Genomic DNA, 10,878 nt, shown 5'->3' with positions numbered 1-10,878 from the left:
TGTGGCCACGCAGGCCTTGTGCCATTGCAGTCCTGTCCCCAGCAGAGGTCTGTACAGGGGCAGCAGTTGGGAGAAAGGATAGATGTGACATTGTGCCTTCCTGCAGGGACAGGGATGTCCCCAGAGATGGTTCAGTGGAGCGTCATCTTGGTATCTCCATGCTTGAAGGGTTTTAGCACAGGAGGTCCTTGGGTCCCATGGGACCATAAACGGCCTAGAAATTTTAAGTACAGGGAGGGGAACTTGACTGTTTTTCAAAAGGTTGTGTTCAGCCCTCAGTAAAGAATTCAGTGTGGTGATGCCAATTTGGTTTGTATTCTAATTCCATCCTCTCCCTGAAATTCTTCCCCTGCGTGCTTTAGTCCTCCCTTAGTGTAAGGGAATCCGTTCCGCGGGCTTTGTTTCCCTCTGTATCCCTTCCTCATCTCAGCGACGGTGCAGAGGCATCTCCTGGGTGTTAAACTTAGGCTCTTTCCCCTCCAGGACACGCCAGCTCCCCGGAGCGGGGACCCCGCATGGCTCGGTTCCCAGGGACGCTCCTGCCCTTGCCGGAACCTCGCTGACGGGTGGTGGCGGGGCGGGGCCGCCACTCCCGGGGAGCCGCGCTAGGGTCGTGCCGCAGCCCCGCCTCGGTGCCTCCCGGCGGGAGCGGCCGCACTCCCCGCCCCGTGCCGCGGCGCTCGGCTCCGCCCGGCGCTCGGCTCCGCCCGGCGCTCGGCTCCGCCCGGCGCTCGGCTCCGCCCGGCGCTCGGCTCCGCCCGGCGCTCGGCTCCGCCCGGCGCTCGGCTCCGCCCGGCGCTCGGCTCCGCCCGGCGCTCGGCTCCGCCCGGCGCTCGGCTCCGCCCGGCGCTCGGCTCCGCCCGGCGCTCGGCTCCGCCCGGCGCTCGGCTCCGCCCGGCGCTCGGCTCCGCCCGGCGCTCGGCTCCGCCCGGCGCTCGGCTCCGCCCGGCGCTCGGCTCCGCCCGGCGCTCGGCTCCGCCCGGCGCTCGGCTCCGCCCGGCGCTCGGCTCCGCCCGGCGCTCGGCTCCGCCCGGCGCTCGGCTCCGCCCGGCGCTCGGCTCCGCCCGGCGCTCGGCTCCGCCCGGGATTCCCCTCCGCGGGGCCGGGCACGCGCCCCCGCCCGGCCGTGACGTCACAGGCGCGCTGCGTCAGGGGCGGTGGGTGGGGCGGGCGCGCGCGGGACCATGGCGGCGGGGTACCAGCACCGGCCGAACGGCGGCGGCGGCGCCCCCCTGCCCGACCCGTCCTTCCTGTGGAACGTGTTCCAGAGGTGAGTCCCGCCGCCGCAGCGCGCCCGGCAGCCGGCCCGCACGGGGAGGTGCCGGAAGCGGGGCGGCTGCCGCGGGAGCCCGGCCACCGGCCCGGCGCATCCAGCACGGGGTTCGGCTGCCGGGGCGCCCGGCAGCGCTGTAAACATCGCGGTGGTTTTCCCGTGGGAGGAATCTGTGGGAAAGGGTTGAGGACGAATAGATGTGGCTGTACTTTATAACGAGGGTAAAGGGAGTTGATGGGAGCGAGAAGGTAACCTTGAAGGCGCTGAAGTAATTTTTAACCTGAGATTGCAGAAAGGATAGTAGAGTCAGGAGGATCAGTGCAGCAGTGCGGGAAGGCTTATAAAAAGGAATCTGATAAATGCTAATGGAAGACTTTAAAGCTATCAACGAGAAGCTACTCGTAGCTTCTCCAGGGGACGTTTAAGTTGGATATCGGGAGGAATTTCTTCTCAGCAAGGGTGACTGGACATTGGAATGGGCTGCCCGGGGAGGCGGGGGAGTCGCCGTCCCCGGAGGTGTTGAGGGAGGGACGGGACGTGGCACTCGGTGCCGTGGTCTGGTTGACACGGCGGTGTGGGGTCGGAGGTTGGACTCGATGATCTCAGAGGTCTTTTCCAACCTAAATGAGTCTGTGAAGTATTCTCTTAACTTCATCTGGAGCAGAGGGACCTGCAGTGGAGTTGACAGGCTTGTGCTAAACAAACACAAACTGGCAAGATCTTATCAGTAAGGAAACCAAAGGCGATTTCCCAATTATGTCACGTTGAGGAAACTGGGGAGGTGCCTACGTTGGATCCATTTTTATGGGAGATGAGTCAAGACAGATCCTCTGACACAAGCAGCAGCAAGAAGAGGTTAACCAGTACACAAAGAGTACTAAGTTTCTAAAACTGGCTGATATTTACCGAGTGACTCAGGAATGCAGCAGCTTACCTACCCAGCCTGCAGTAAAACAACTTCCTCTGAGGATTCGGCAGAGGCATGCATGAAGCCATTTCTCTTTTTAAAGGGTCCAGAAAGAAACAGATCAACAATCTGATTTCTGCACCAGGAAAATAAGTTAAAATAATTTAAAATAATGTAGTTAGTCAGGAGAGTTGCGTGGCTTTTGTTGAAAATATTCCTTCTGGCAGACTACTGTATAAATCCTGGACTATGTTTACTAAGGATTGGATATGGATATGATGGCTAGAATTGGAGCGATTCATATAATCTGTATGCTTTTCAAAAATGCTCCCACCACTGTCAAAAGGCCCTTGACAAAATTCAGTAAACGTAGAATGAATGGAAGCCTTCTTCAGTGGATGGAAATCCGACCAAGGGGGTGTGTGTGGTCATGCGCCACACTGACAGATGGAGCTCTCCTGGGATCTTTATGTAATCTGTTCAGGAGCAGCTGGGGAAAAAAGAGAAGGTTTCAACTGGATGGTGGGAAGAAGTTTTATACTGTGGGTGTGGTGAGGCACTGGAACAGGTTCTGCCCCATCCCTGGAAGTGTTTAAGGCCAGGCTGGAGCTCTGAGCCGTCTGGTGGAATTGAAGGTGTCCCTGCCCACAGCCGAGGGGGTGGAACTTAATGATCATTAAGGTCCCTTTCAACCCAACCCACTCTGTGGTTCTATGATTCTGCGAAAAGAGGATGAATGATCAGTGAGGTTTGCTGTTTCCTGCAGTAACTGAGGCCTGTGAAAGGTTGCAGAAGCACCTTACAGTCCTGAATGACTGGGCTGTATCAGCCTGTCATGGCCAGATCATGATCCTTGTATGACAGGTGATCCCCATATGTCAGGGGGAATGTAGGAATGATGTCCATGAGGCAAACTCATTCTAATTTTGCATAATTTTGTTTATAAAAGGAACATGCTGATTGATGGTGCTCAGGAGCAAGATAAGTAGGTCATAATGCATTTTCCTGAAAATATCAGCTTAGCACTTGGTAACAGCTCATAAAAGGTAAAAAATGTTCACAATACTAAGAAGATAAACAGAGATTAAAAAGGGGGAATATTTGTAACTGAAATCTTTGCAATTTGTGCTTGCAATTTTAATGTTGCCTGCAGGTTACATAATTCTTGGAGATGGGGAAGGAAGCAATAGAATGAACTGAAACTGTTTAGGAAAAGACAGCAAGAACTAAAGGAAAAGAAAATCAGCTTCTGTGAACAGAGATCAACTGAGCGGGGCTCTTCTTCGGAGTGGCAGTAAATGAGGGGAAATGAAGACTGTCAGTCCAAGGGCAACATCCTCGTATGAAATGGAGGGAAGTCCCCACCATTTTCAGATACCCTTCTAAAGAAGGCATGATCATTCTTTATTGGGCAGAAATTACTTATTTCATCAATTTTGGCATAGAACTTGAATCACTAAAACCATGGACGTGAAGGCTCAGTGGAAGCTTGAACCTGCCTGTGCATTTTCCCCTTTGAACCCCTTTCAGGGTCAAGGCCCTGCAATCGATGGAGTCTTTCAGTTCTTTGGTCACATAAAGGACTTTCTATTGCTAACATGTGAGACAGTCTGGGTGGCAAACCTGTTGCTCCAGTTTGTGAAAGAAATAGCTTGCTACTGTGACATTAGACATTTTGTGGATTTAACCAGCATGTGTGCTCTGTAGTTGTCTTAAACAGAAATAAATAAAAATACTTCCTTGTGCAGAGCATGCCCAAACTGTTTCACTGTCAGTGTGCGTTTCTGTGTGTCTCTTTACTCATAAGTAGGTCTTTCAGTTTTCTTTGGAGCTCTTATCATGTTCCAGAGAGTTTTCAGGAAAATAAAAATCTCATCTGGTGAGTGAGAACCAGACTGTCGAAGTCTTCAGTAAGTAGAACCTGTTCATTTCAGCCATTTAAAGCTTACCACCTGTTTTTGTTTGTTTGTTTTTTCCCCAGAGTCGATAAAGACAGGAGTGGAATAATATCTGATAATGAACTTCAGCAGGCATTATCCAATGGTAAGTCTGTGAATGAGCAGTGAGGTTGTTCATCTTAAACTTCATGATAAATTTGTTGTGAGAATTGTTACTTGATGCCATCATTCTTTGTATGAAGGGGGTGGGAAGTGTTCCTACCACTCACTAATTACTATTTCATCTACAGCAAAGGGCTAGAAAGAAAAAAAATGAACAATCCTTGTGATTTTTTTGTTTGTTTGTTTTAAACTGCGTATCTATTGTAACCATTACTGGTCTGTATTCTGAGGAACGAGGGCGTGCACATTCCTTGCTCATCACTACTGAACCTTTGATTTTTAACTAGAATGAGTGCATAACCTGGGCAAAGCTTTGTTTACAGCTGGCCTTTTCATTGCACATAATTTATTTTTCAAACAGTAGGGTGCAGGAAATAAAGTACATTTGGGGTTTTTCCCAACAGAGTAGAAAGATGCACTCTAGATCTAGTAATAAAACTTTCTAGCAGTCTGTCGGTTCCTTGTTGTAATACTCAAAGAATAAATAGGGTATTGTCAAATAACTCATGGAAGCAAAATTAAAAATGAAACATTTTTCCAGCAGCCTATTTTTGCTTTCCTCCCATGACTCAGGGTGGGTAGGGTTGTGCTCTGTGGGTTTTTTTTCTGTTTGGAAATATGAAAAAGGGCATATTCAGGCTGTTTGTCCACTTTTGAGTCCATACCAAGTTCCCCTTCTCCCAAAGGTTATTCCTTTTTCCCTCCTGTGCTTTGTTACTGAGAAGGGCTTAAACTGATGTTGTGAGCTGCAGCACACACAGGCTGAGGGGCCCATTTTTGTCAGTAATTGCCTGACTTGAAATAAATTTATTGGGTTCTATTCAATAAAACTGCAGTCTTGTAACTGAACTGGATTTACTAGAATATTGCTAATAATGTATCTGATAAATTAAAAGCAATGTGTTGTGCCTGCCAGACCTAATCCATAATTAAAATTTTGAATAAAGTCTTTAGCAAAAACTAAGTTAAGTCGCCATTTTCATTTAGATTACAGTGATGTTTAGAGCTGTGAGGAACTCTAATTTTAAATTTTACATGTTTTAAATTCTATATATTTTAAATATCTTCTCATATGAACCTGGCATTTTTAATTTTATGTATTTTAAATATCTCCTCATATGATTGAATTTAAGAGTAACAGGCAGTGATGACTGAGCTCTTTTTTTTCCTTATTTCTAGTGTAGATTAGCAGTTTCAGTGCTTTGCAGTTATAAAGAATGCCTACCAAGAGTTAGAAAAAATATTTACAGAACTGTAAGCTTCCTGCATTCCAAGAGATTCTAGATCTTGTACACCAAACAATTCACTCTATTATTTTCAAAATATATCCTCTAGTGGATGATTGTGCATGGCTGGCCTGCAATTTAAAATGGGCCAAAAGAATGTTATGTGTCTATTTCTAAAACATTAAAAAAAAGTCTGCATTGTGCTCAAACTTCAACATTTGTAGTTCAGTGTGTTTTGACAGTTTGACATTTTCAACCTGTGAAATTTATGCATCTGCAGTGTGCTTACCTGGGAGGGGCTGATCATCGCTTTGTCCAACTGCACAATAAAATCCTTCAGTCCCTTCTTGTTTTCTTCTGTGCTGTTGTGGGAAGTTAACACTAGAGTCAGGAGAGGAGACACAAAATAGTCTTCACTGTCTATTGGAACAGGGTGAAATCAGTACAGTTCTTCACCTCTGAAGTTGCTCAGATTTCACTCTGTGGTGGCTTTGTGAGTCACCTGAATGTTCCAGGATGAAACAAGTTAACTTTCAGACTGTATTTTCACTTTTTCCTCTTATTCTGTTCAGTGTTAAATGCTGGCACCTTATTAATTCTGTTATTTCTAATTTTTTTGACGAGACACAGCTTTCAGGTACTGATATTCTGACTCAAATACTGCTTCAGCATTTTCAGAGTCGTTTTTCCTCTTTCTCTGCTTACACGTCTCTTTACGTGCAAACAGTCGCAGGGCCTGCCTACAGCGCAGGGCTCTCCCTGTGGTTTAGCACTGCCCGTGCCGTGCACAGCCAGCGTGCCGATCCCAGCTCAGCCCTCTGCTGCTGGCATTTGTGCTCAGCTGACACATCCCTGGGAGCGCCTCTGCGCGGCCCGCGGCTCACGACTCCTTCGCGGCCTCACCGATTGCTTGGGCCCCTGCAGGCAAGCACAGCCAGTTAACTACGTGCTGCTTCGTGCTCCTCGTTCCTTCACAGGCTCTGGAGAATCGATGGGGAAATTCCAGATGAGGCACAGGATTCCTCTTTGTTTAAAGCTTAATGCTTCCTAAGGCTCGGGAATGCTCTCAACCAAGTGAAAACTGTTTCATAATGACAAGCCTCTGGACACTCAGAGAAGTACAGAGCTCCTCTCCACATGACTACTGCTCAGGCCCTTTCAAGCAGCATTTCTTGGTCTAAAATACCAATTCAAACTAACCCTTAATTGTTTTAGCAGTGGAGGTGGGATTTGTACTGAACAACTCTAAAGTGCAGTTTATGGTTGTGCCATGTTGGGAACCCTTTCTCTTTACTTCTGTCAGACACTAAATGCCCTGGAATAGTCCTGTAAAAGGAAATGAGCAGATGGGTTTTTTACTGAGGAACAGATATGAGGCCTTGAATTGAGTTAAAACACTTCTGCTCCTGTCACTAGAAAAGAGGTACTTCAGTTTAGATCTTGCCTTACATCTAAAAATTCCTGACAGCCTGGGATGAAAAAGTCCTTCTCAGATCTTCCAAGGTTTGTTTGGTTTCGTTGTTTTTGTTGCAGCCTTAAAAGTGCTGGTTTCTGTGTGGTATTTGTAAAACACTGGTCTGAAGTCATCTCTGAATGGTGAGACTTTCTTACTTCCAAGCAGCCTTATTTTTTGATACGCCAGCTCCATGTCCCATAGCTCTGAATTCAGTGTTCTTAACTGATTTGTTTGGTTTGTTGCATTTTTTTAAAATGCTGAGGAATTCTTAATTCTCAACTAAGTAATTCTTTCTGTTTCAGGCACGTGGACTCCATTTAATCCAGCAACAGTCAGGTCAATTCTTGGTGAGTGGTAGTTGTGTGATGAGACATAGTCCTAAGATACTGGTTTGTGGTCTGTTCAGATGATTGAGAATGCTCTCAATTGCTACACTGATTTTTTTTCCCCTTGGAGTGCTCAGCAGTAGTCAGTTGAATTATTTTCCCTTTTGATTAATAGAGGAATACCCTTTGCATACACACATGTGCACTTAGCAAAGTAACCTGAGAAAATGTTACTGCATAATTGATTAGATAATAAATGTAATTTATTATGCATGAGGAGATTGTTATCTTAAATTTTCTAAAAAGATATTATATAAATTGTCTTGAGAAGTAGTATTTCCTGTCTTGAATTTAAGCCCATGTTTCACTCCAAAAATATCAAACAGAAGCTTTACAATGCTTGAATTCTGTTAGTGTCTAAACCAATTGCCAGTAATGTGGAAGGCGATGGTGGTGGAACAGAAGGATGAAGATTCAAGCAAAATAAATCAAGTCTTTTCTATCACACATTTCATAAATCCAAGGACAACATTTTTTGCTTTGTTTTCAATAAGTGTTCAGCAGCAGTCTTGAGTTCCATCGCTGGGTGACATGCTTACTGTATAAAGACAACAGTAAGTCAGATGCAGATGAATATCCCAGCACTCTTGGAAATTATGTAAGACTTTTTAATGTGTCCCTAGAAAAGAACAGTCCAGCCCTCTGCCCCTTTTGATTCATCACTGGATGATCAATCAAGCCGTCAGTTCTGGTACTTTTACCCTGCTTTAGTTTTTTTCTTCAGTGAATGACTGCTTGTTTTTTCTTGGCAGAACTTTCCAAATTACCACTTGCATTTTAGCAGTTTCTTTTCTCTCTTCAGAAGCTTCCACAGAGCACTCTTGCTAGATAGCAAGACTGCACTCTTAGCTAGACAGGACTTAAATCCTGGTAGATCTTGCTGAGGAGCAGTATAACTAAGGTTTTATACGTGTTTCTTACTTTTTATTTCAGGCATGTTTGACAGAGAAAACAAAGGAGGTGTGAACTTCAATGAATTCACAGGAGTCTGGAAATACATCACAGACTGGCAGAATGTCTTTCGAACGTATGACAGAGACAATTCTGGAATGATTGACAAAAATGAACTAAAGCAAGCACTAACAGGTTTTGGTAATTCATTAGTAATTACAGTTTTTATGACTGGGTTATGTCATAGAATAAGCTGCTTACTGGTACTGTTGCAGAGCTGTACTGCTCTGACAAATGTGACTAAAAAGTGATGGGCAGCTCTCCTTTTAGGAATAAAGTACCTTTTAATGATGTCCATGCCAGAGGCACATGTTTTTTAAAACTCTTTCCTTAAATAAAGAAAAAGGAAAACATTCCACGCATGTCCTGACACATCCAGTTCCAGTCTCCTCTGTGACACGCTCTGAGAGCATTATGAATGCTTCAGGCAAAGTCTGAACTTGATAGAACTTGCCACTTTTTAAAACAAGGCCAGCTGTCTGTGCTGTGAGAGCATTCTGATGGCTAAGGAACTTTCATTTCAGTCACTTCACTTTTAAAGCCTTGAGCTGCAGCCCTAAACCATTCCCTCAATCAAAGAGTCACCTTAATCTGTAATTACATTTACTGTAACTCTGTATATAATTATTATTAAGCATGGGGTTTATTGCATGCATGTTAGTTTAACAGAGTTATTTAGGAAAAAGAATCACTGTAACTCCTGTTTTCTGGTTTTGTTACACATGCCTACTAAACAACCTTGTTCTTTTTATAGAAAGACTGCAGTAATTGAAACCTTTTTAAGTATTTCTCTTTTTCCAAGGTTACCGACTCTCTGATCAATTCTACGATATCCTTATTCGGAAATTTGATAGGCAAGGAAAAGGACACGTTGCTTTTGATGATTTTATTCAGTGCTGTGTTGTTCTGCAGGTAAGAAAGGAGATGTACTTTAATGTCAATTGAAAAAAAAATTACCTTTTCCTAAGCTTTTCTGATTCTCACTTCAATAGTGGATCTAGAACTTGCTTTTATTTATAGAAGTCATTTGAACTAAGTATATGACAAGTGCTAGGAACATCTTTGTGTATTGGCCTCATTAGTAATTCCTTTGCATCTCAAGTAAATTTGATATAATGAGTAAGGGACAAAAAAGTGTAAGATAGTATCACTGTTTGACAGAGTCTGTTAGTTTAATACAGACTTCAGAGCAGTTCCTGCAGGGAAAATCGTAGAAATACACAAAAAACCTTCCAACCTTTCAGTAACACAAGAGAGAGAGAACATGGAGGGAAAGCAGTTCCCTGCAAAAGTAGCATCTCTGTTATTTAGACACATCAGTTGCCTCTGTATTCATTCGTAATATAAGGCAATTATAATTAGTTACAGACTTGAAGTTTGCTAGAAAGGGCTTTGAAATGGAGTATCACTCAGCTGATGTCAATGGAACTGTGCTGCAGTTGTTCTGGTCCTTTATGCTGTCTCACAGCTCTGGGGTTATACAGAGGCTGTTCAGACAGCAACAGCACATGAAGCATATTTGCCTAGAAAGTGAGATATGCACAACGATGCATGGGCTTCTGTCTTCAGATGACTCAGACATTGCACTGTCTTTCCCTCTGCTTTAAAGCCAGTTACAAAAAGCTGTCTGGTCTATAAAGAAGTGCCTAGGTAGCCTTAGGTATTGCATCACTATTGGACTGAGCTATCTTTATATGTAAGACTGCAAAATAGCTACAGAGGGGATGAACAGAAAGGGTTCATAAAGCTGCAGGAGCCCAGGTGGCAAGGGGAGTATGTGGCATTCTGAACCTTCCCCCAGAACAAAAATGTCTGTTATTTTTTGTGTCTGCTCCTCAGAGGCTGACTGATGTGTTCCGACGCTACGACACGGACATGGACGGCTGGATTCAGGTGTCCTACGAGCAGTATCTCTCCATGGTCTTCAGCATCGTATGACGCCCAGCACCAGGAACCGCACACCGGCGTTACAGACTGGAGCTGCCAAACCATCCTCTACTGAATAAGATCATTGATGTATTGTTATGGATGCAACATCACATTCTTAAACTTTGTATGTTGGTAATCACCTTCCGAATCTGTACCTGAGTTGGTTTTTATTTTGTATTATTGTATGATACGACCATCTCTGCTTACTGTAGTACAGAAAGCACAGAATCTAGATTTAACTGGTACAATGTTGAACATTACCTCTTACACATATCATGCATGGGAAAAATGACTCTTTAGAAATGCCAAATTAAAATAATGCTTATTAGTTTATATCAGTGGAAAGCCAGAAATTGCACAACATGTTTTGCATGTGCCTTACTTTTATAAGAGTTTAATGTATTAATTTTTAATACAGAATTTAAAAGTAAAAATACTAGGTCAACTTGTCGTCTATTTCCCTTTTGTACAGCTGTAAGGGGATGGTGATTTTATTTCTGTATTCTTATTTTCTGCGATTCAGGGATCTCTCCACTTGGCTGGCTTTTTTAAATTTTATTTTCTAGCTGCATCTTTCTTTCAGGGTATCCTTGGGAGGGCTTCAAATACACCTTCTTCACACCTATGAAGAAGGTCATACTGCATTCTCCCTTGATAAGTTCCCCACAAAAATGAACTGTGACTCTGAAT

General features: G+C 44.5%; 1 protein-coding gene across 2 annotated transcripts; it reads left to right on the top strand.

Annotated features, from left to right (window-relative positions):
- Positions 1 to 1,112: 1,112 nt before the first annotated feature.
- On the top strand, positions 1,113 to 10,633 carry PDCD6 (programmed cell death 6). Of its 2 annotated transcripts, none has more exons than XM_063398158.1 (6): positions 1,113 to 1,270; positions 4,162 to 4,223; positions 7,225 to 7,269; positions 8,242 to 8,394; positions 9,062 to 9,171; positions 10,099 to 10,633. In XM_063398158.1, the coding sequence occupies exons 1-6, from the start codon at positions 1,185 to 1,187 to the stop codon at positions 10,195 to 10,197; spliced, it is 555 nt and encodes a 184-aa protein (XP_063254228.1). In that variant the 5' UTR covers positions 1,113 to 1,184; the 3' UTR covers positions 10,198 to 10,633. The 2 variants fall into 2 exon arrangements, with proteins under 2 accessions (XP_063254228.1, XP_063254219.1); XM_063398149.1 differs by having other exon boundaries at positions 8,242 to 8,400.
- Positions 10,634 to 10,878: the final 245 nt, after the last annotated feature.

The sequence above is a fragment of the Prinia subflava genome, chromosome 1 (assembly GCF_021018805.1).
Source record: "Prinia subflava isolate CZ2003 ecotype Zambia chromosome 1, Cam_Psub_1.2, whole genome shotgun sequence".
Taxonomy (NCBI): Eukaryota; Metazoa; Chordata; class Aves; order Passeriformes; family Cisticolidae; genus Prinia; species Prinia subflava.
Note: the sequence above shows the minus strand (reverse complement) of the source record. Positions and strands in the feature narration are given on the sequence as shown.